The sequence below is a fragment of the Jaculus jaculus genome, chromosome 4 (assembly GCF_020740685.1).
Source record: "Jaculus jaculus isolate mJacJac1 chromosome 4, mJacJac1.mat.Y.cur, whole genome shotgun sequence".
NCBI lineage: Eukaryota > Metazoa > Chordata > Mammalia > Rodentia > Dipodidae > Jaculus > Jaculus jaculus.
The window spans coordinates 75793033-75819504 of NC_059105.1; the positions used below are offsets into that span (position 1 = coordinate 75793033).

Consider the following 26472-nt stretch of genomic DNA (forward strand, 5'->3'; position numbering starts at 1 on the left):
CGCGGCCATTGAGCCCTCCCTGCCCGTGAATGTGGGGCGCGTCTCGGGCTCGCTCCCCGCGCGCCGCCCGCCCGCTCTCCCCCTGCGGCGGGCTCGGCGCGCTCTCCCGCTCCCTCCCCGGGCTCCCGCGGCCCGGCTCTCCTCCGCCCGCCTCTCGCCGCGGCCTCGCCTCCCCGCGCCCGCTCCGCCGCCGCCGCCGTCTCTTTCTCCCTCTCTCCTTTGAAAACTGATCTTTGCCTCTTAGTGTGAAAGTGATTTGAATTTGGCTCGGCGGCGCTCTGCGCCTGCGCTCAGCCTCTGGCATGCTGGCTCCTTCCAAGCAGCTGTTTTGGGTTTGAAATTCCAACATGGCAGAGGCTGCAGTCCGTCTTCCCTTCAAAAACTTGGAATGATTTCAAATCATAGGCACCTTCACTTAACCCCAGCTTCCATTCATCAGCAAACACATCGGATCGATGCTACGCTAACCTATCGGCTGCTCGCTCCGCACGTTCAGGTAAGAGGAGCTTCGTAGTTTTCCTACCATCTGCTTAAATTTGTTTTTGTTTTGTTTTATTTTATTTTATTTTCAAAAAACAATATAAATAGCTCCAAGACCCGTAATAAAAAAATGATCTTCGAGTTGTGCCATCAACACTAAATTTAATTTTCATTCTTTTCTATTCAGTACGCCAACCTGCTGTCTAGTTTCTCGGTACAAAGTAGCCCTGAAACATTATAATGCATATTTTTGCTGCTTAATCATTGTAACAATAGTATGGGATAAAGAGTTCGCGATTGCAAAAATCTCGCTTTTCCTTATATTGGGCTTACTTACTACTATCTTTTTACTTTAAAAATAAAAAAAAAAAATAAGAAAGCGGAACCATAGGGTGGGGCTAGACTTTCTTTGGGAACTAACTTCTAAGTAAATAAGAAGTGTAAATAAGAATCTTGCACACACACAAAAAGTTGAGGTTAAATTACAATCTCGTGGTTGGGGGATAGAGAAAAATGTGAGAGGATCGGTTGCAGAAACATGTAAGCGCATCATCTTGGAGGGTGTACAGCGTGGTGGGCGTATTGTTGGCAAGGAACGGGAGAGAAAGATGTATAATTTAATGGTATATACAATCCACTGATCCTATTACCGTCCTCCCCGGAGCTCTTGTTAGTTTCAATGGGAGTGAGTGAAATTGACATGGACTTGCATTCCTGGTCATGTGCTTTTTTTTTTTTTTTCCTTTCTTTCTTCTCCTGTGATCTGAGATCCCCTTTTTGTTGATGTTGCTTTCCCCCTTAATTATATGCATGTAGGTTAAATGAATACCTGACGAAAGGGCCCACGTTTCAAGGCAGTGACATTTGATAGCTGAGAGGAAAAGTGGCTTTAATGAAAAGCAACCTTTGGAATTCCTGCTTGTGAGAAATCCAATTCAGCTTTTTGTGCTGCCAGCAAGAAATGATCAGTAGCACCAGTGTTTATGGTATGTCAGTTTTGGAATTTCCTTCCTTTGCATCTAAATAGGAAAGACAAATTAAATAGCATGATAAAACCATTGACCACTGCTTGGGAATCACATGTTCATGATGTATAATTCCTTTAAATGTGTATATACCTGTTTATTTTAATCTGTCACCATGCTTTATTTCATTTTTTGTCACTTGTTTATATGTTTCAGTTTTGATGAATATATTACTTGAGTATACTTTCATTGCTTTTAGCTGTAATCCTAAAGTTGCATGTTACTAGTAATGCACTATGTAAGACTGAAGTCAAATGCTATGTAAATTAGTTAAACTCGGTGTGGGTTATTTTTAGGGGGGTGTTGGGAGGGGAGAAGGCAGGAGTATGGGGAAAGATTCTAACTAATGAAAGTATATCTATATATATATATATACAAACACGGGACTGGATAAAATTTTCTTTTTTTATTCCCTCAACCTATTAATGCAATTTGACTGTCTGCTCTCTTGATCATTGCACTTTGTGGAGCAATCACTTCTGTGTGGGTTTTTTTTTTTTTTTTTTTTTTTTTGGCGGGGGGTGGTGGTGACTGAGTGAAGGCATATCTTTTACATGAAAATAATATCTACTATATGTATGATATGTATTTTGATTGCTTAAAGTCTTTAATGTCTTATAAGAAACAGTGGCAGCTTTTTCCCCCTTGCCATTCACTTGGCTGCCTCTCGGTGCTTTTTACTTTTAACCTGTGACAGAATTAAATAATCAGACACTAAAATTGCCTTTATTTGAAAGCACTCTTAACTCTTTCTTTATGTATATATATATACATAAAGCATCAGTTAAATGGAATGAGAGAGGCTTTTCAATTGCTCTCATGGCTGTGCTGTGTGGACACTTTGCCATATTCACGTAAGAGTAAGAGGTAACAACACAACACAAAGATGTTATGATGTTTGCATAATCAAGGGATGTGTGCACTGTAAACTATTTTCTCTTGTTTTTACATTTTCCATCTACTATGAAAAGAGTGAGAGAAGGAGAGACTGAGAAAAAAAGAAAGAAGAGAGGGTCAAAGCTGCCAAGATCTGTACTGTGGCCCTGGCCACTACTCTCACAACACAAATGAGAATACTAGGAAAGGGACAAGACCCGTGCGTGACACACACTTCTGGATGGATTCTGGTGACTATAGAACCAACCACATACCACTCTCACACGATAGGAAGGATTTGATTGAATTTTGCATTTGGAACTTGTTGACTTTAAAGCGATCAATAAGAAGACTGTTTATTTTAGATGCACATAATTTGCCCTGAGAAATGTTGTAAGGAGGAGAGAGCACAGCTTTTTTCCCCTGGAGCTGTTGGAGCGAATGGGATTGCCAGATGGGCGATTTCCCTCTGTGATGTTAAAGCTGTAATATATATTCAGAGCAGATTGGGCTGCTGCCTGTGATGAGGAGGATATTACATTTATAAATTTTAAATCGGAGCTCGGACAATGTGCTGAGAGCAGAAATTGGATGGTTTGACTGTTCACCGTATTGATACTTAAATGCGATTTCTTGGTAGCAGTAATAATGATCATCATAATAATGTGTAAAAACACCCTGGCATAGGCAATCGTGTCATTCAGAACATGTAAGTGCAGATTTAAGTTTAAATCATTTCCCCAAAGTCTCTGCTTATTATGAAGTCATAGTCACATCCTTTATTTTTCTCTGTGTTTAAATGTCCCATGTGCAAATGATGTTCATAGGGGGCTTGCTATCACACCCTGAAATTTGGTGTTGTGTATCCATTTCCATGTAATCTATACACACATGCACCTACACGTATATCACATATATAAAGTGGACACGTGTGAGAATGTATAAGGTGGCATTAGTGGAAGTATTTCCTGATTCTGTCATTCTGATTATTTTTGGATTTTGTTTATCTTAGATGTGAGGCCTGAAGGAACCAGAACTAAGAGCCTGAAAGGCTAGCAAGTGGGCAAGTGCTCACACTCCGCGGCTCTGCTGTTGCAAATTAAAAGTGTGTTGTGGTCAGGAAATGAAAGCTACAATGTCTCTTTTGAACAAGTCGTTTATCAAGAGAAACATCTATCAGGGACTGCCTTGTCACATTGATCCTCTAAAAGTTAGGTCCTAGGTGGAAGCTGCTTTGATGTTTTTGATCCTAAATTTAATACAATAGGTGTAAAAAAAGGAAAAGATATTTTGACCAGTATAGATTTAAAAAAAAAAAAAATGTTTCTTGGAGCCAACAAGATCTATCTGTTGATGGTGTACTGTGTATCTAAAGTTTTCTGGCCATTACAGTTGAAAGGTTGAAGGGGGACTTCCAGGTTTTATAAATTCATAATTGTTAAGCTATTCACTACTAATACCCACAATTATGAGTTGCTTCTTGGTTAATGTGAATATTTTGAAAATAGTTACTCAAAAGGCAAATTATGTGAAGGTTTCTTACAACAGTATAAAAAGAAGCAAAATTTTTTCATTAGTTTAAATGTTACAGTTTCTTTTATTCTTTTATATCTGTTGCCTAACTTCATTGCGTTTATGACAGATTAACATTTATTTAGCACAAATCACATTTTTTTCTTGTAAAACTCTGTCCCTAGACATATATGTACACATTGTCGTTATTCATTTTGCATGTGATTGGTTATCAGTGTAAACTACATGAGCTCTTACGTCCTTTGGAATTTCAGCTTAAAATAGAAGTATCAGATTAATCATACCACATATACTTAGATCATGTATATAATGCATTTTTCAAAATTTAAGAAGTATTTTTGAGAAAATGACCAAGTGCTTTTCAGAAATATTGTGTAAAGGCAGATAAAAATGAAAGCAGTCTGCTTTATTTTTGGAATCAAAGATATGAACATATTACTTCTTGGAAACAGAGTTTTGGATACTCATCTTACACTGCAGGTGGAGGTTTGTTATTTCATGGACTCTCTTAAATAAGCTGGGAAAAGTATGGTGGGAGTTTTGAGGAGTGTAATACTTACTAATTAATCATGTCTGAAATGAAAGAATCATAGCAGGGTAATAAAATCTCATTGTTGTTTTCCTGGAAGAGGGCAAGACTTCTGTTTGGAAGCTGTACATGTGAGTTGACTTGCTTTTCTTGTCTCCTAAAATGATAGTTTATAGGGTCTCTTTGGAAATATTTCAAGTTAACATTTTTTCAAGGCACTTTTTCTTCTCATTAGTGAATTTGTAAGATTCTTAAAATTGTATCTGGTATCTTTTGAGTGCAAACAGGATTTCTTTTCTTTAGCTACATTTCAGATTCAGCTGAATTTCTAGTGCCTTTCTTCCACCCCCCTGTCCATAAATAGAAAAGCTGTTTGGGTTTTGTTTTTACTCATGTTAGGAACTTTGAAATTATTTGTAAGCAGGTACTTCTAAGAGACATACAGGAGACGAGATTTTATTATGTTTAGATAATTCAATAATGTGACCAGAGGGGAGCAAAATAGTATTTCTGAGAAAGCAACCTGTATTATCACTTGCCATCTCTAAAATAGTTTACAATGTAAGTTTTTGGAACAGATTCATGAATGATTTCATCATGGTAATTTCTTTCCCTAAACTTCAGATTGTGACATTTTAGAATTTAATATCTTGCTTAGATTATATAGAGAAGCACAGTCAAAAAGTTTAAGTGCTTGCAGAGTTTTTTTTTTTTTCAGAATTTTCATTTCAAGATGAAATTGAGCTCTGTTCCTGCCCCTCTGCTCTTGCTCTGTAAGTGTTTGGATGCTTTAAAGATTGCCTAATTAAGTAATCAGTTCTAATGGTCTGAAATCAGCAGAATTATTAGGTGCATTTGAAACAATTGCAGGCTTTTATGTTTACACTTTCTAGTTGTTCTCAGAGCCTTGGTTGAATAGAAATGTCTGCAGTTTCACCTTTGATCAACAAATTCTTGAGTAGGAATTTTCTATACCAATTTTATAAAGTACCACATTCATTGTTATAGAGATAATAAATTTAATTACCAATAATTTGGATTGATTTATACGTTTTTTATTGTGAGCAATTGTTCTGCAGACATTTGCAGAAATATTGACTATGTTACTGGTTGATAAGACTTGACTAACCATCATATCTGTTTTTGTTTGAATTATTGATAAATTGAAATAAGCAAATAGTACAGAGAAGGATGCAATTTTCCTTGTAACTTCAAACTGGAGTATGATTGTTTCTTTATTTAGGGGTACATAAAAGCTAATGTTTTACTGTCAACTGAACTTAGGACTTGGCGTACCCCTTCAAAGACTACACTTCCAAAACTGTTAATATATAAACACATAGGATGCTACAATTTTAAAAGAAAGACTATTTGAAATAGTAGAGTTAAATGGCCTGGTTGGCAAATGTTTTTCATAGTGAGGTTGTATTATTTTCTCCTTTTATTCTAGCCTTGAATTTTTATTTTTAAGTTTTTCATTTAACTTCTGGTAGAAAATCCAAGCCTAACTGCTTTGATGACACTGTTGGCTGTTGATTCCTTTGATATTTTTGATGCTGTCCTTTAAAGGGAACATAGAACTGTGAGAAGTTTTCTAAAGGAAATGCAGTAACAATTAAGCATACACAAAATAGCAAAAGTAAGGATTGGCAAAAATGAAGTAAAAATGAGTTGTCCTGGTAGGTTTGAAGCATCGGGAAGCAGGTGGGTCTTCTCAGGCTCCCCGGGCCACACGACAGATGCCTGCCAGCTCTGCCTCAGCGCCCATGTCCTCGGCTACCTGTTGACTAGATTTAGCTGAGACTGAGGAAGCAGGAAAGATAGTGATCAGAAGCCGTCATGAGAGATCATCGGGCACTGTCTCTTAATAACATTTACATGTTTTATGCAACAATTTTGCTTCTTACTGTGCTGTTTTAATAGTGACACTTTGCTTCAGTTTGTATATGGTGGGCCATTGTTTGCAGAATATATCAGAAGCAGTGAATTCCAAAGCCCATTTCCATTCCAATGTATTTATGTAAAATGTATGTATAAATGGATAAGTTTACTCATATTCTAGCTCCTGTGACTTTCACAAAGCGCAGGCAATATCACTACTTCCAATCATTTTTACACTGACGCAAGGCAAGCTTAACGTAGAATGCATGATTTATTACGTGAAGGCCCAAGGTTAATCTTTTTTTTTTTTTTTTTAACCCTATAACTCAACTCATTGTATTTTTTATCTTTGGGTTGAGAAACCTTTTTAGAGAGTTTTTTCTTTTTAATCTTAGAATATTTACTTCTTGCTAAGATTTTGTTTTTTATATTCATAGGCTGAATAGCTTTCATTGAAACATTTAAAAACAATGTATAAAATGCTAATGTATCATTTCCCAAAATGTTCTTTTGCTGGAAATACACAATTTACACACCTGCAAACTGTCATTTTCCTCCTCAATATCTTAAAGTTGTAAATGCTTTACTAAGTTTCTTTCTGTGAGTTTTGACTTGTGCTGTTAATTTATATTTTTTCCCCATTCCACTTGTGGATATATTGCTGGCAGGGGAACAGAAACTACAGTTTGTGTTTGCCACCAAAAAGCCTTGTTTGTCCTGATTCAACTATAGTTGCCTTATGTTAACTGGATACTTTTTAAACAATTGACAATTAAATGTTATACACATATGGATGTAACCTCATGTGAGAATGAATGTTGTGTACTTTCATGTATTGGTTGGTGAGAAAGTATTATGTATGGAAACAATAACATGCAAGATAAAATTTAATAAGCAATGCAATGCACAGCGAAGGGTTTCTGTATATTGCAGGAAACTTTTTGCTGTTCTTCTGAGTTACTACTCTTGTAGACAAATGCTTTGGTCTTCAACTAGATACATTTACATCTCTTCCAAGGCCCAGTACAAATTTAAAATGTAAGGTCTGTTATTCAAATATTAGTAATAATTTAAAGATAGCCACAACAGAGAATTCCAGCCCGTGAAAAGCTCTTGTGTGTGGAGATCTTGTGTCTTTACAGGTTATGCTTCACCACCTACAAACCTGTTAAGAGCCGGCTTTGGGGGTGCACAGGTTTCCTATGTGGAGAATGACTTTTCTGGTTATTGCCTTGGCCTTTCCCTGGAAAAATATTAACATAAGTCCTTAAAGAGACTTGATAGAAAAGGTAGATTTTGGGGTAGCTCTGGCTTCTTCTATCCCTCAGCTGATACCTGCAATATTGTTGTCCCATACCTGTTATATATCATGAATTTTTACACAAGTATTCTTGAAAGCAAATGTGTATGTTATAATTATAAAACAGGCACTCAGTTAAGTAGGTATTCTCTTCAGTAATTAGAATAATTGAAGAATTGGAGTATTATTTCAGTGGGATTTGTAGTAAGAGCTGGGAAGGCTCTCTGTTGCCACATAGCACTTCCACCCCCTCCTAAGGTTGATGTACATGTCATATAAGTCTAGTGCTATAGAAATATGAAGTTATCTAAACAAAGACAAAATCCTAACCATTAAAAATAATAAAAGCACAGTTCAATGAGTGACAGTCAGTCAGGAAGGACAAACACAAAAATAATTACCTTGTTATGATATCATCAGTATTAGTATTTTGACATGAGAAAGTCACAGTGTAGCTTATAAATATGTGGTGACAGCCATGTTAGAGACAAAAAGCAACTCTTTCACGCAGTAGCACTAACTGTGCAATCCATCATTCTCAAATTGTAAACTTAGTTTCTCAACTGCTATTGGGGAAAAGAAAAAAATCCCCACTTTTGCTTCTTGACCTGTGGTCACCAGCTATGTATGGCTGCTTTTTCACTTTGCTTTGTGTGTTCTCTGCCAACACATTGACAAACATCTAAATTCCTGTTTCCCAATGAACTTTTCAATCAATTATGTGTTGTATTGAGATACCTAAAACTACATCTTGAAGTCAAGCAGTTTTTCAAATCAAACTGAGATCTATTGGAATGTTCAGCAAGGATGGGTCTGAGTGCACTTGAAGTTCTATCATTTATTTTCAAAAGGTAATTCTTACATTAGATAACTGTGCCAGGAAGGGGAATATCAAAGAACCAGTGGGGTGGGGGGAAGTAACTATTCTTCTACGTAATCCAAGACTGGGGTGGAGATAAAGGCTTTAAAGTATTTTTGAAGAAGAAAAAAGTGAACTTATTTTGAATGTCTTGTTAGACTTTGTCATAAGAAATAATGCAGATGAGACTGAAGAAGAAAAATTGCCAGCCTAAGTAATAACAAGGGGTTGTTCTCTACATTGGTATTCATTTTCAGGAAGAGAAGTTGGAAAATAATTACACAGTGTCCCATGTAATTAAAATTTAGGTCACAACTTAGCAATCTGCATATAAGATATTGCAAATGAACTATTTTAATAGGCAGTCACATCATATTTTCTAATGTTTCATGCTCCTTTCGCAAGTTCTGGGGTGTAATTTCAAACCTGAGCTTCTTTTCCCACCTTAGTCCTGTTCTTTATGAGGTGTGCTTTCTTGTCAATTGTTTGGCTTCAAAAATAATTAAGTTAGAAATTTCGATAAATATGTGACAATATGGCACATTACCATGGCAAAAATAGCTATTTTGTTTCCATTCTACTTGCTTCTCTTTTTTAATTTAAAATTGAAGTTAAGAATGAACCCTTTCTTTTAGATTATATACTTCAACGATGCTGTTATAAATCTTAATTAAGTATAATTCACTGATTTAAATCTATAAGATAATTATTTTGAGCAGGATAAGAAATGTTCCCTTAATATTGGAGGCATTTTCATCATAATTTTGATTTTGAGATCAAACAAATACTATAAATAAATAGACTACTATTGTTCTTTTATGCTAAATAATTAATACTTCTGAATATAAGGGGGTGGACAAAGAAATAAGGGTATTAATAGAGGAGTCTTACTGTTTGCAAACTTTAAATGCTTCTGATAAACTGCACTGCTAGGAATTACATGGATCTAAGGGAATCTTTTAAATAAAATCCCCAGGTTTGATTGTCTAAATGGAATATGCGCCTGTGCATGTGCACAGCCACATTTCTTTGTGAAGGTATTGATGTCAGTTACGCTTTTGGTATTTCTTTATGAGTAATTAGGTTAACGGGGTTAGTTAGAAAATGTAGCCTTTCCTGGAAAATGAGAAATTACATTCAAGCTGAGGAAAAAGAATAGAACATATTCATGACTTTAAGTACTTAAAAAGATATTTTATGATTCATTTTAAAAGAATAATACCCAGTATGTAACATGTTAAGAATAATAGCTGCCTTTGCTTCTTATAGCACATCTATATTAATGCTGACTCTCTGTTCTTGAATCACAAATCTGGAGTCAATTTTGGGCCCTCCTTACAAAGATGTGGGTCTTGTGTCCTGGCCCTGCCATCATATTCTTGGCCTTTAGTCTCAGCCCAAAGTTTTGTTTTAAACTGGCTTTCATTAGCACTACTCAGAAGATTGGGAAGTATTTGGGGGGCAATTACTGCTATGATCCAAAAGAGTCGCTGGAACTTTTCGTGGCCTGAAGCCCTGTCTACCCAATTGGAAGGAAACCTGTTAGCAGCATTGGGGCTTTTTATTCCTGTATGAGCAATTCTTCTTCCAGGTAGTCTTTAAGTGTGAAATGAATATTATATATGTTGATAGTTTTTTTTTTTGTTTTTTTTTTTTGAAGTAGGGTCTCACTCTCCCTCACACTGACCTGGAATTCACTATGTAGTCTCAGGGTTTCCTCAAACTTATGGTGATCCTCCTACCTCTGTCTCCTGAGTGCTGTGATTAAGGACATGTACCACCATGCCCAGCTAATTTAAACATATGTGTTAAAAGTACCCATCAACTTTTTAATACACACTTACTCATGTATATCAAGATGGCATAGTCTCATTCAGATAGATATTTAATCTGAGCTAGTGTCTCTTTCAAAAAACAATGATTATGTATATGTAAAGATTTTTGTTTGATTTTTGAAAATACAACTGTAAAATTTCTATCAATAAAATTTAAACATGATGGCATTAGGAAAACCTAAAATTAAAAACAATTTGCTATGGTTTAGTCTTTCATTCATTTCTGAATGAATGCATACCCTATATCAATGTTCATTTGGGGTGTTTTTGCTTTTCAACTTGTCTTACGTTAGCATCAGCATAAAATACCTTATTTTTCACTATTTAATTTTAAAGATGTACAGAGTCTAGGGTAACATGTAGTAAAGGTTTATTTACAATGTTGTATAAAGATCTGCAAGTTTGCTACACTTTATTACAAGTGCACTAGAATATTTCCTTAATGTCACTGACAGTATGTTATCATTTTGGAAGGTGTTGTAGATATGTAATTGTAATGTAAGCATGTGTACACCTAAATACATATTTTCAAGTATCTATATATGACTTTTAACAAGCAACTCTGCAGTTATTCTTTGTTTCTGGTGAGGGAAAGTTTTTCTGTCCATTTTTCTATTTACATACTTACCAAGAACCTTGCTTTTCAGCCAGGCTCCTACTGCTGGGCACTCGTCTTGCCAGATACCAGTGCACTTGTACTGTTTGGATTAGCTGAATTCTTTTTAAACTTAACTGCAAGGATGGCTATTACTTGATCATCTGGAAAATCAAATTTCATTCAAGCTATCAGTATATGATGTTTAGATCATGAGCAGGTATTTTGAATTAATTAGGGTGATATTAGGGTGTGTGATGGGGGAAAAGTAAAGCTGCCTTTGTGATCCTTCATGAATGACCACCAGTAGGATGGAGGAAGAGCTAACAGGAAAAGAAATTAAGGAAATCTGTTAAGGCAAAGCTAATGGAACAGCTTTTATGTGATTATTGGTGAAAAATGATATTGACATTTATGCAAATTAAATCATAATATATTTATGTACAAGAAACCACTGATTAGAAATTAGTGGCTAGTACACTATAATCTAAGCAAATTATAATCTCCCTTTTAAGAAGTGGCAGGTTCTATATCACATTCTTAGTAATCAAGTTTGTGATCATTCAAATGACAAGAATTACTCCTGTTTTACTGCTCTTATTTAAAAAAAAATAAAAAGGCCTACGTGCCTTTAAACATGGATAGTTCTAGCCTTGGAATTTTGGTTTTATCCTCTGCAATATCCACTATTTGGTTAGGCCACAGGTGGAGTTATAGAAGAAAATTCACCAAGAACCAACATTTTTCTTTTAGAGTATTTCTTTTTGAAAACAGTATAACTTATTGTTACCGAAATGCATACATTCTTAAAGTAGATGGATGTATTATTTGATTTGATTTTAGCAACCTTTGATGATACATGTTATACCTACATTACCTTCATTACTAAAAAGCAAGTACAAGTAGCATAGTTCCTCCACATATTGGCTTGACATAGTGAAGCAAACCTGTAATTTCAGCATGAGGAGGCCAAGGCAGGGAATTTTGAGTTCAAGACAAGCCTGGGTCACATAATAAGTTTAAGATCTGTCTGGTCTACATAGCAACTCTATCTCAAAAACAATAACAAGCAAACAAATAAACCCCTAAGCAACAACAACAGAACTAGCAAAGACCAGTGAAACAAAACCTACTTTTCCTTTACTCCAAGTCCAGAACAGTGGAAGGGATGTTTTGGAGTCAATACCCAATTCTTCTATGATCCCTAAGTGATTCAAAAGTGAAGTTAGATTTGAGAAACACTTCTGAGCCCTCACATATGTGTGGTTCATGAGCTCTTAAACTTTTCATTTATATATATATATATATATATATATATATATATATATATATATATATATATATATATAAAGGTCCCCAAATTAAGATATGTATTCAGAATAAAATATATCACTTAATACACTAGAGATCATGTAACCTGAGAGTGTAGAATATTGCTCTTCAGAGGTCCCCAGAAAATGTCAATGAAGATAAAAGTATGCCAGCAGAAGCTCTTAGACTCCTTACTGCATTTCCCTGAGTTAGCCATTCAACTTCCCTAGCCTTCGTTTTCTTTGTTAGAATAGTAGAGAGGATTCAGTGATGTCTATGGTTCCCTGAACTTCTATGTAAGCCATGATTGCTTCTATAAGGACTAGTGAGCATTAGTAACTTAGATCCTTGCTGTTTTTCTCATGTTCATGAAAAAAGATCTCTGTTTCAGTTAAAGAAGTTCAATATATTGTCTTGGAAACAATTAAGGCAGCTCAAGGACCATATATTCTTGGTTGAGCTCTTCATAGGGCTGGTAGTTGCCCCTCTAATTTGATTGCCAATCTATTCCAAGTGGAAGTGTCAGCCATTCTAATATCTTGAGAGTAGCTGAGAATTAGTAAGCTAAGGCTTTTCTTCTGTAAGAGATTTATAACTGAAAATCAGATTGTGTATGTAGTTGTGATAGGAACCTTACATCTTTTAAAAAAAATATAAATTTGATCAATCTGGAAGTTCTATCTTCATTAAGGTGAGAGCAAGCCCTTCTTTCTTCTACTTTATCTACTCTTTGCTCTCCTTCTTTTACTGTTTTGAAATCCTACCAGATCTTTGTATCCAGGTTAAAAGCTGAATTATCTATTGTGTAGCTGTAATCGCATCAGTTTTGGCATCTACATAGTATTCCCTGATCATAATGAAAATGATTTCCTTTGACCATTACCATTATATTTCTTGATGTGTATTTCTCCTTTATGAACCTGTAGCTTCTTTTTGAACAGACATATCACATTCTTTTTATTTTTAGTTTCCTCAGCATGTGGGCATAGTATATGACCTGCAACAGATATTCAGTAAACATTTGGCAGATTGAATTGATAAAAGTGATGGAGAATGTCATTGTGTTAATATTTCATTAATCTTGTTTTAAAAGATGCATTTGATTGTACCAATAACTGTGGGCTAACTCCACAAGGCATGACCCATATCCCTCAACAAGGAGGGGCCAGTGGGGAGGGGGTAGGTCATGGATGAGCCTAATAATGGTGCCAAACTGCCCTTATTTGCTGAATAGAAAACTAATTAAAAAATGAAGAAAGTTTATGTAACCAAAAAAAGATGCATTTGAAAATGTTTAAAGAAAAAAGCAAAATTGTCTTTTTCATTTAAAGTATTGCAATTTCCTTTTTAGTTTGTATATAAATAGGTTTTATTATGACATTTTATACATATACACCATTGTACTTTGCTAATGTTTCTATCTTTATGTAATTGCTGAGAGACTATATAACCATGAAAAATAGTTTTGTAATTATATGCCTGAAAAGAAACTTATTCCACTTTTACATTTGAAGGGTATTTAGAAGGGTTAGAAGGGCATTTGAATTCTCCTATTAAAGCTACATGATAGTGTTACTTTGAAAATTCTAAAAAATTTCCACAGATTTCATCTACTTTTATTATATGATATGACAAATATCATCAAACTACTGTATTATACATTTCTACTGTCTCTCCACTTGGATTTGCAGTCAGAAGATTTGAGGGAATAGAATCATAAAGTACTAGACATGAAAACTCCCTGTAAACTTCTTGTCATTACAGGGCTGGTTAGTAGTTGGTTACACAGCCTGCACAGGAAACCAGCATCCTGGACATTTCTTCGTATTTTGTCTTTTCTCAGAAAAGTGAAGTTATATAAGTATGTGCCTTGGCTGTACTCAAAGTAGATTTTCTTGGGAACATGAGAGTACTTGAGATGGTAAAATGTGAGGTGCAAACTCGGTGATCTATGCTTAATGTGATGACTTGCAGTGACGCTGTAGTTTGTAAATGTCTTTGGTTAACATTTTCATTGGCACTATTTTGCTCTGTTTAGTGTCTGACAGTATTAATTTATTTTGTACTAAACACTAGGCTGTAAAGAATTGAGCTGGGAGTCCACCCATTGACCTCTGTCTTCTAGTGGCTCAGTTGCTTTGCTGTTTGGCCTTGTACGCAGGGAATCAGTTGCTTTCTCAAATTGGCTTACTGATTTTAAAACAAATAAGACAAATTTTGAACAAATCCTATTTGACCTTATATTGAAATTGTAACAAGATTTCACAAGGTTTCCATTTGATATTTATATTTTCAGCCTAAAGATGTGCTTGAGAAAAGTACTTGTTCACATTGCTCCATAAAACAGTGAAGTTGTGGAAAAGACGTTACTGTCATTTTTTAAAAAAAACAGAATTTTACTAATGACATCTATAACCTTTATGGAAAACTCATCCTTTTTCTTCAAATTTGGACTCTTCTGAGCTGAGATGCTCTCTTATTACTTCACATTGAAATCTAGTTTGATCTCACACATTATATCAGAAAGAAAAAAAATGTAGATGCAAATGTCTGAACTGCTGGCTATTGAAGTTGGAGTTTTATAAAGATGTGCCATGAAGTGAGTGATAGCGGGAGAATGTTGCCTAGTTAATTGTATCACAAGCACTATATCCCCAGTAAACAGCCTTCACAGTAAAAGTTGGAGCATGATAGATTGAATAAGAGACTGAGAAACAATATGAGGAAAGGAACAAGAAAATCCATGCAGTTTGATCACAATAGTGTGGATCCATACATTAGTTTTTTTGTTTTGTTTTGTTTTGTTTTGTTTTCATTAAAACAGTACTTCTGGTTTTCTGTAAACCACTTAATGAATTTTGCTCAATTGTAAATTCAAATCCATCAGAGGCTACAGACTAAATTATAAAGCCTTATGATAGTAGCTTGCCAGTGTGAAAACTAAATCAAGGGAAAATTTAAAATAGTCTTAAATTTCTACTTGATTTAAAACAAGAAAGTTGTAGGGTTTTTGAATAAAAGTATCCATGCAGATTACTTACACCTAAAACATCAATCATTTTTCCTCTAGTCTGTTTATAGAGGAAGACTAGAAGATGCTGCTGAGAGGGAAATAATATGAGTTAATAACTACAAAATATGAGCTGTGGTTACAAGTCAGTGGTCAGTGGTTTATTTTATTATTTTATTTTTATCCTATATGTATAGCTGACAGCTGTGAGTTGAAAATTTAGTTTGGTTTAGACATGGGTAGGTCTCAAAGAAGGTTAAACTGTGTTTGCCCTCTTTCCTTAAAAATCAGAATAAAGCATTATTTTTTGCATGAATACAACTCTGTATGTGTGTGTTTCTTCAGTAGGGCAACCTGTGCAACATGACAGCATTGAATTCTCTTTCATACTGAATAAGCAGGAATTTGGGAGCTCCGTACAGACACCATCTAAGGCAACCAATTGAAATCACTCTGAATGCTTATCTCAGTGGCCTAAGACTGTCTGGGTGGTGGTATCTATGTGTCCCTTAGGAGTTAGGTTGGGAATGGCATCCAGTTGAAGTCTCAGCAAACAAGAGTTATGGGAAATTGAAATTGACAATGGACATTTAGGAACAGTTAAGGTGGATTGAATATATTTGTCATTGTGCATGAAAAGAAGGCATTTGTTGTTGTATTTATGTTTTTAAGGTTTGAGGATTGAACCTAAGGCCTTGTACATGTTAGGCAAGTTCTCTTCAATTGAGCTATAGCCTCACCTGTGAGAAGGCTTCCTAATTTTGCTAATTTTGTTTGAAATAAAAGTTAATTTAAAAAGAAAAAAGCTTATAGTTTGTTTTTCTAATTATTATGTCCTGAGTGCATGACCATACCTTCTTTTAGCACTCCATCATTATCCAGGTTTAGTTCGGTCCTGCAAATGTCCTTGAAGAACTATAACATCTCTCATAAGATTTTGTACAAGTGAAATCAGATACCAGTTTTTATTGCAGAGCCAAGCCTACAAATGTTTCTCTTTAAAGACATTTTTAATAGAAACAGTAAGGTATAAATCATTTAAGCAATTATCTAGACATTGTAGAAACGAGGCTTGTTTTGTTCTATAGCCACAGATGTTTCCAGATTCCAATAATAACCCAGTCCAGATATTTACAGCTTAATTTTCAGTACATGTGCACTTGTCCACAAATGGTTCCTATTTCCCATTTTCTGGTGAACAACTGAGCTACTTAGAGGCAAGGAATGTGATTTCATTGCGGGTGATGACAAACATTAATGGTTATAATAAGTTGCTTCTAGAAATTTTGATCACTTTAAAAAGATAATGACTAACTTTTAGAGGATTTTATACTAAGGAATAAAATAAATTATTCAAATGGCATTTTCCAATATGGATGGGGTCGAGGATAACTGTCCTACATTCCACACAATTATATTTAATCTGGATATGCTGTATGATCAGAGAGATTGTGTTTTCTTTTGAGGACATCTTCTGGCACTGGTTGAGTTATCACACAGGCTGCTAGTTTTCTTTGCAGAACTACCCCAGAGTTTTTCATCTTACTAGAATCTAAAACTAAACAAATGGAAAATAACGATTGGTAACCATCTGCTATCCAGAAACTTAACATATAGCAGTTAACTCAATTTTCTAAAACAAGACCAAATGAGTAAATTATACTGTTATCAGAAAATGGCAACAATCCCTAGAGCAGTTCCCTTGAACAAAGCAGGAACACAGGGAGCCAGCATTTCATTATGGGAAGCCAGTTGGTTGGGCTCTGGGGCTGAGTATGCACACATATTTATGACTGCTCATTTATGTCTCTCTGTATGTAGTACATGTGTGATGAACACAATTGCTTTCTCTCTACCTTCCATGTCTCCATTTTTACCTGTAAAATTTAAGTCCAGAAAACAGTAATGTATACATAAATCAATTAATTGAATTATATCATCCAAATCTACTTGTTTATTAAATAATTAAACTTTGTAATGTGTACAGAGAAAACGCTGAGGGAAGTACAGAGGTCTCTGGTCAGACTTACAGGTTCCTTAGCTGGATGTGTGATAATCACTTGGTTAGTCACTATAGCTTTAAATCATTATCTTTCCTGAGCTTTTACCTAACAAATACCATAACTAGGAAACTGATTGAATATATGTCAAAAAGAGTTAGTCAGGAAATGTATGTATGTATGTATATGTATGTATGTATGTATGTATGTATGTATGAATGTATATAGTGGCTTTTGAAGTATAGGTACTGTATGTATAGATGAAGACATAGAATAAACAGAAGTAGGTGGCTACAAAGAATTTATTCAGATAGACAAGGTAAGATGGCCTGATTTTATAGTTATCCATGTAAATCAATAATAAGTTTGTCTCTGTATAGATGCATGTATTTATTATGTGAATACACTTACCTACTTAAATACATGTATTTTCCTTTTTCAACTTCTACTTATTTGATAGTGGGGTTTTGCCATACAGCAAGAAAAGTTGTTTAAAATGGGCAGTATATTGAGTTCAAAGGACCCATACAGTTCATAAATTCTCTGGTGTCTACTGGATTTTTCATCAGGGAGACTTCCAATAAAAATGATCTATTTTAGAAATAATATTGTTTAGTAGGTTGAAATGTGGTGTAATAAAATTAGACCTTCAGTCTTCTAAAGTTACTACTTGGATGGCACCCTTGGGATGGTAAAATGGCTGTATAAGCAGATGAATCAGACAGCTCCACTGATGGGTACATTTGTCAGTCTCTGTTACAGATATAATATATTCTTATATCTGTAATCCTGACACTGTTACATCCAAATGAAATCAACATGAGGTTGTCATCTTTAAGCAAATATGTTAAGTGTTGTCTTTTGTGCTTTGGATTTGAAAGAAAGGGGCCCAGGGGAGGCAGCGTCATGCAAATGGAACAAATCCCATTTCTTCTGAGCTGTGCTGTTTCCCCTCCACGGCAGCTGGCTGTGTTATCTTTGTGTGTTTCTCTGAGTGCTGACAATTCTTTCAGTGATCTAAGTTAGGGCACATTAGAAAGTGGAAGCAGCTGTCTGTCGCTATACTGAGAGACGTGTTTGCTCTACTGCAAAGATGAAGGACCATGAATCCTTGACACACTCTCCCCCCTCCCCCCTGTACTTTCCAACATGATCAACATTCAGACGCACAGATTGTCTGCTTGGACAGTTTTTTGTTCTGACTGACAGCATCTGGCATAGACAAATTTAAAAATACATAGCATGCCATGCTTGGAATTGGAACATCCCTTCTTTATTAATCTTCTCATTTAAACCATTCATTTACATTTCAAGAAAGGTTACAGCTTGATATGGTTGAAATGTTGATTTTTAAATGAATAACCTTCTAATGAAATGTCTTAAATGATCACCAAGCAGCTAGTGTTCATTAAAAATTATACCCGATTAACACAGCCTTGAAAGCCTGAGAGGAAAGGGATTTCTTATTGTTTTAATCCACAATGCAATCCAGTGTTTACCTTTCTGGCACAAAGCGAATAGAAATGATGCCTGTATTCACAACACTTCTGATACTGAACACAACTATGATCTCATCCTTAAGCCGACAAAACACTTGGCCTTGTTTAATAAGCTTTCTTTCTCTTGGAAAAAAACCCCAGAGATATTTTAAAATATTTAAACATTACCAAAATATGCCTCTCTCAGGTTCTTTCTCTCCCTCCCTCCCTCCCTCTCTCTCTCTCTCTCTCTCTCTCTCTCTCTCTCTCTCTCTCTCTCTCTCCATGTCCCACCCCTCCCCCAAAATACTAGGTCTCACTATGTCTAGGTCATGGGGGTGAGGAAGCTTATATGCTTTTATTTGGAAAAGTAGAAGAGAAAACACTTTTGGATAAAATTCTGTCCCTGCCCTCTGGATGGTAGAGATGCATTTGTTTGTATTACATTTCTAATCCATTCTCAGGTCCATGGCCAGCCTCGGCAACATGCTTGCCTAGCACTTATGTAAAACTTACATGAATATTGTCTACATCAGTGAGTCTGTAGACTTTGAGTCCAGAGGTGGGTCATGGGGAGGAGAATTCTTCTTTATATCCCACCACTGCAAATTTCAGCTAGAACTGTTCAACTCTGATTGTGGTTACTTGAGTTCTAAGGGGAGTTTGCAGAGAGGGTAGTGCAGAATTCAATTAAAGAAACATGATTTATTCAAGTACTGTTTAGTGAATATGCAAGCAATTGAACAATATGTTAAAATAGGCTTTAGAGATAAGTTCAGTGTGTAGTTATAAGCAAAAGAGATGATGCACTTTTTCAAAAATCACATGGAGAGGACACTTGCTTTAGGATAAACTTCAAAGAATTTCAGGAAAAAAATAGATGTTGGAAAAAATGAAAGCAGATTACAGCTGTACATAAAAAGTACTTTTATATTCCTTTGTATAAGGAAAATGGCTAATGTTCTCCATGGATTGTTTATCTTTACTAATTTTTAATTGTAACATTTCACTTAAGCAATATGAATTTTGAAAACTAACATCCCTTAATGAAGGGTCCACTTATCTACTCCAGAATTGTATCAGGTCCTCCCAGTCTGAAAATATAAGACATGTTTGGTTGTTATTTTTCTTTTCTGTCCTCTACCTCAAGAAATAGGTGGCAGGAAATCAAATCTGAGAGTCTCTAGTTTCAGTGTTTTTATTGCTAGTAAATGTTTTATAACCAACATTTTAAATACAAATTGCTTTGTTTGTTATTTTCCTTCTTGATTTTTTTTTAATGACCACTTTTTAAAGGTAGTGGCAATGTGCATCTGTAAGCAAACTGGGAATGGGTTACAGAACAGAATTCCCTTGAGGAGGAAGCCAGGTTTAGCAGTAATGCTTTTAATCTGGACTGGTAGAGGTTCAGGAGCATCCATAGATCTGCTCGAGTAATTACCATACCCCAAGTGGCACTGAAAGAGACATTTGCCTAAAAACTTGATGTCTTCATTATGCTGTTTACATTTTAATTAGAAACATGAAAATTACTGATTCATACAGACAACTATAGTTTAAGTGGTTTCGTTCACCATCCAATAAATCATAAAAAAAATCCCCACAGTTGGCATAAATAGTTTACTAGGAATCATTCATGGGAATAATGTGTTGGCACTATAAGCTGCTTAAAATATGTTTTTATTTTACCAGAGGTAGAATTTGCATATAAATTAGAGAATGGCATTTTAAGTTGACAGTCATTTATGCAGAATACCACCCACATGCAAATACATATATGGGTGCATGTGTCTACTTTCTTTGGGTTTATAGGTTTTTTGCAATGTTATGGATATAGAGCTATACCCCACCCAAGCTATCAGCTTTAAAAATGCATGTTCTCTTTTAAAGTCCTTTTGGAAATGCTGTGGTTGCTCTACATATGCGTAGCTACAAACAAGTGTTTTATCAGCTGGGCAATATCAACTTGCAAGGAGGGAAAAATGTTTATTTCTATGTATGTATGTAGGAAAGAAATGGCGGTTTCATTTGTTTGTTTATTCCTTTCATTTTCCCGTTTCTTCTCTTTTCTTCTAACTTTTGCATGTCCTGTCAATGTTATGGCCCTAGAACTTGCTCCCACTTGGAGTGGCTGGGCTGATGGGGTACGGCTGTCATGGCCCATTCCTGAGTCAGCAGCAGAGGCTCTGCCTGAATCTTGTGATAGTCACTCATCCCCTTTTCCCCTCCCTAAGGGACAGACATTCTTTTCATCAGTGCAGAGGACTGAGCCTTTTGTCCAGCTTGCTCAGAATCCTGAATTTTGCCCACACTGGTGTGCAAGTTCAAATCCACCCTCCTGTAGGTAGGGCTGGGGTTCCAGCTAATGACTGTAGATTACAGAATACAGAGGTGCACTGTTGAGCTGGAGCACTGAGGCATTCTGTGAGTGAAGTTGTACAGTTTTCTTTTTTCCCTTAACTGTAGATTCTTCTTTCCCCTTCCCTGACTTCCCCGAACCCTTTATTATCAATTAGTATTATAAAATAATGAACAAGGAATAGCCACAAATATTAAAAGCCATTTTGTTTTTTCCCTATCTTTGTTACAGAGTTCTTGGTCATAGCTTATAGATGCTTTGTGATTATTTTACGTTTGTTTGCTTAACACAGTTTGGTTTAATGGAAGCACTCAGTGCTTGAATGTTTATGTTATCTCACTGTAATAGTCACATTTTTGGCCCAGTTTATTTTGCATCTTAGACCCATGAGCTATAGACAAAGACACATTTCAAAACTGTGAACTAAGCTTATCCACAGGCCTTCCAATTGAAATACTTTGGCTGAGTCATTGTTCTAAACTTTTGAATATGTAGGGACTGCATGGAAGCTTATGCTACCTGTGGGGTATGATTTCTGGAAATTGAAGAGGGAAAGATCCATCCTTAGAGGCTACTGTGACAATCAATGTCATTTTCTTTCCATATCTTTTTGGAGCTGTCAAAGTATGATGGTGCTCATCAGTTATTTTGTGTTGTCTTCAATATTTTAAATTTAAATAGACAGTCACTATAATAATTTTCTTCAGAATTGAAGAACTGGGTTGAGGTCACCAGACCAGGACTTTTAAAACATTTATCAGTGCTTTGTGTTTCTCAGGCAGAGTTCCTGCGCATGTCAGCTAGGTTTATAGTGAATTCGGGGGCAAATGCTCAATGGTTTGCTTTGCATTGCCTTTTTCTGCAGGGAGATGGGTTCAGGCAGGGCACTTATCAGGTCTCTGTACCTCATAGATGAGATTAGACACAATAGTCGACATCTGTAAGGACAGAAACATGCTGCTCACTTGTACACACAGCAACATTCTTATAGTTCTGTGCACTCTGGTAAATCCTGTCTGCTTTATGCAGTGTGGCCTGAAACGGTTTTGTGGTGAGGGTGAGCTGGCTGCTGGCCAGCCATTGACTAGGAAATCTTGGGTACCTGAGAGCTTATCAGTTCTTTTGCTTTGTAAAAGAAAAAAAAAAAAAAGTGATGAAAATGTTGGTAAACTGCCATGAAGGTTTAAGGCTGCTGGAACAAGGAGCCGTATAATCAGATTGGAAAATGGAGCTTGAGATTCTCTGCATGGAAAGCAGCCGTCTGTGGACCCTGTGAGCCGCTGTGCAAGTGCCCGAGCTGACCACTTTGTTAGCAAATCAGCTTGTTTGCTGCTGCAGCAGTGTGGAAAAGACCAGAGCTTGTGATGGTATGTAACGGAGGGAGAGCTCTTGCATGGCACAGTCTAATCAGCTTGCAATTAGCTCAGCCTCTACAGTCACCTTCTTCATTTTCTCTCCACCCCCTTTGTGTTAATACTGTGCACTTTAGACAATTAAGTAAGGGAAGTAATCCTTCAAGCAAATCAAAGCCATCCTTGAATTTTATCACCCTGCTGAAAAAGTATCAGGTGGTCCACTGGTCTTCATCAGACGCTGGGAATTCTCCGGCTCACTGTAGCATAGAGAGGAGCCGTCACCAAATGATGTTGAAAATAATCTTTCAAAGATCTTGCCAAGGATGGGGAGAAAACGGTACATCACTTAAACTGGAATCAAAATTAAAATTGGTATGAGTGGGTGATTGCAAATGCCTTTGGGTTTGTATGCAGTACTGTATGTGTTTTATATTTTTAATAAGTAGAGGCAGGCTGTGTGTGTTACAGACATCTGTGTGCATCAAATATAGCGTCCTTTATGCTGCTGTTTATTTAGGCATCTCTGTATAGAACCTCTGATGGCATAGCCACTTGTAATGATAATTCCACTACTTCACCTTTACCGAACTTGATTCACTAAAGGTTTAAAGGAGCAAGGGTATCATTGCTGATGGTGTGTTATTTGTTAATCCTTTAAAATAAAATTCAGATCCTGTGGGGGAGAGGTGGAAAGAGCAATGCATAGATTTGTAAAATCAGTGAAATGTCATATATTGTTTAATTCAAAGACAGTTACTTCTATAATACTAATTCATCAAGAGACTTATTTACTAAAACAGAACAAATATAGTTCAAGAAATATTCTTCATTTACCTCCTATCAGTTTTTGCTCTTCAAAAAAGCATTTCCTAAAACGTTGTCCATGTGCATGAATGCCTCAGACTAGTGAGCTTTATTACATGTTTGTCTGTTAGAAGAGGAATCAACATCATTTCACCAGTGTTTACTTTAGAAAGCAGCACAGGGAACGATTATTAGAATTTGCCTTTAATGGTTATTGAAGTGTTTTAAACAGTTTTCCTCCAAAAATAGTCAATTCATTTCTGGAGGTTGTTTGTGTTAATAGAGGAAGCATAGCTATAATAGTATTGATATTTGATTACATGAATATCATATGTGATACCTGCAACTTAGTCATTTATTTGCTTTCACTTAATAATACTTTTGATGCCCTTTATTCCTTCAGTTTGCTTAAAAATAAATACTTTGAAATATATAGCCAAGTATTTGGACTCAACTTTATTTTATTTGACAATTCTAAAAGTTTAATTTTTCATGTTTTAATACTCTATGGGATTGTTTGGCTTCATGCTTTTCTATGCCTGCTTAATAATGTGTCTTATATGTTTTCATTCAGAAAATTAAATTTAGTTTGATAGAGAATGGGAATAGTTAATATTAGGTGCATGTAAATTTAGGCAAGCTTCTAAGTTTGTCTCAGAGTTTTGGTATATAATATGACCCTTTTCTGTGTTTTGAACTCTTTTTGTTTTTAGTTAAAATGAACATAGGTTAAAAGAAACATACATCACTTATATACATCTTGTGCTGCAAAGATTCACTTTATGCTCTCTTAGAGGACAAACTCCATTAGATATGCACTTACTGTACATTGGATTGTAAATCTTGCAATTTAATGGTAATTCAGCTAGCAGTTATTGCTTCGGTGGCCTTTTTTTCTTTCTTTTTTGTCCCATCTTGCTTGTGAAATAGGGTTACCCTTTACAAGTGTCACATCTCTAGATTCATCTTTTGTATTTTGTAGTTGTTCCTGGTACATCATTCTTAAGTTTAAAAGAAGGCAATGACATGGAGGAGTTGTGTAGAGGGTGGTGGGAGGGGAGTGTGTTTGTATGTGGACTGGATATAAGGGATGTGGTATGTTATTTTGCCAAGGATAGAAAAAGAGAGGCAGGGAGGAACAGAAGGGGAGGGAGAGGGAGACAGAGGGAGGGAGAAAGGAAGGGAAGAAAGGGGGGGGGAGAGAGACTCTAGCAACAAAATAACCAGGAGCATTAACATCAGTCTAACAGATTAATATCTTTTACTAAATAAGCATTTCTTCTAGCCTCATTCTCAATCTAACATTCAGCTTTCCATAACAGATTGCATTCTGTGCTTGAATTCTTGGAATCCTATCTGGTTGGTACAAGTCTCTTTGCCTTGCTTACATTGTTAATATTCTTATCCCTTTTGGACAGTAAGATTTTTTTTTTTTTTGTAGAAACAATATACACATTCATAAAGAAATTATAAAAGGATTCTCCTTCTGAAGATAATGAGTTCTCTTCAGGAACTGCAGGTTACATAGCACACAAATGAGCTCTAAGTGGGGGGATTTAAAGTCCTGCTACAGCATTTAATTTCTTGAGGAAAGGAGTTCAGTTCAAGGTTAGCCTGTTATTGTGGCTCTGGCAACTACTTCTCCAGTACTGTTCTGCCAGCAGTTCTGCACAAAAGGCAGTCATTTTTATTTAATATGTAGGGAGGTATTAATCACTGCAGTATTTTCCTGCAAAAATTTATCTTATCATATTCATTGTTTCACTACCCATGACAATAATAGGTGTTTAATTACTCAATAAGGACCGTTTATAGATTCCATTTTTTCTGTATTCTGGACAAATGGTATTGATTTTGTACTTTGTTGCAACATCAAACTGTATTAAACACAATTAGAATTCCAAGGCTGGCAAAATGTACATTTGTTATAGTAACTGAACTTGGTTTGAGAAGCAACACAGCATCTTCTAATTCAAGAAAGGAATTTGGGGTAAAAAGAAGGCTTGATATTACTGTGGTTAAAAATGAGTGCTTTTTTTCTACTCATGTGTGTGTGTGTGTAAGTGCATGTGACTAGGTTTTAGTGTTAGTGAAGCATTCAGGACTTTCTATGAACTGAAAATATTTGAAATGGCAGTTTCTTTGTAGCCAGAAGAGCCCTTGCATACAGGTGATCACTGACTTCCTGTTGTCTTGTAATTGGGTTTCTTTAGTTAATGCTATAGGTGTTTATTTTTACCAATTAATAAGTTATTGCCTAGGATGAGCAAGGTAAAATACAAGATGAATTATCACCTTCATCTAGTGCTGCATTCTAGTTTACCATCTTTAAAGTAATGAAGAAGACCTCCAAATCCTTATTGTGTCATAATTTAAGAAGTGGGTTTAGTTAAAATTGGTGCTAAGTAAAACCCTTTCATTTAGCTGACAGTATTCTGTCAGCCAGCAGTACAGATCTTGAAAAGAATCAAAACCCATCTTGTCGTCTAGCAATGCGAGTATACCTGCATTTACTTCACCTCGCTTTTCGGAAAGAGATTTCCACCTGCATTTGGCATCTCCAAAACCATAACTGGGGAGGGTTCTCTTGTCATAGGCAAACTTTTATGGCCTATGCCTGTTCTGTCTGGTTAGACTTTTTGTAAAGGATGCTCATTTTGTCTTGCCAAATAAAAAGCAAAAGCAAACAAACAAAAAGCCCCAATGGCTGGGAAGGAGTTATTTAATCTTCATAATTTCACTAATGCAGAGATGGTATCTGTGTTAGATTATTTCATTTTGAGGATCATAATTAGAGCTCTGAGCTAAAATGTATCTTTTGGAGAGTGGTATAGATGATTATCCTTAAGAGGGGTGGTTCTGAACACAGCTGCTTCTTATACTAATAGGGGATTTTACTTGCTAAAACACTAGTGATGCCAGTCATGGAACACTACTGTGGCATAGTCATTTTCATATTTGTGTATAAGGTACAAAAATTCAAGTGATATTTTCCTAATGGTATAGAAATAGCCTCAGTTAGTTGAACATTTCTTATTCAGTGAATATTTGCCTTACTGTTTTCATCTGGCCTGGCATATCTAGTATATGTTAGCACACATAAAGCAATGAGAAAATAAAGATAAACAACAGTTTACAACTGACGAGTGTATTTCTTTTCTTTTTTTCTCCTAGAGCTTTCAGAAGTGTGACAAAAAAAAATTGATTGACTTGACCATTTAAAAACATCATCCTACGATTTT

General features: G+C 35.8%; 1 protein-coding gene across 2 annotated transcripts in view; it reads left to right on the forward strand.

Annotated features, from left to right (window-relative positions):
- Positions 1–267: 267 nt before the first annotated feature.
- Fign (fidgetin, microtubule severing factor) overlaps positions 268–26472 on the forward strand; it is a 128562-nt gene continuing 102357 nt past the window's right edge. For both annotated transcript variants that reach the window (XM_004651897.3, XM_045147765.1), the window contains exons 1-2: positions 268–496; positions 1297–1466. In XM_004651897.3, coding sequence (XP_004651954.2) covers positions 1442–1466 — 25 coding nt within the window. In that variant the 5' untranslated portion in view covers positions 268–496; positions 1297–1441. The remainder of the gene's footprint in view (positions 497–1296; positions 1467–26472) is intronic.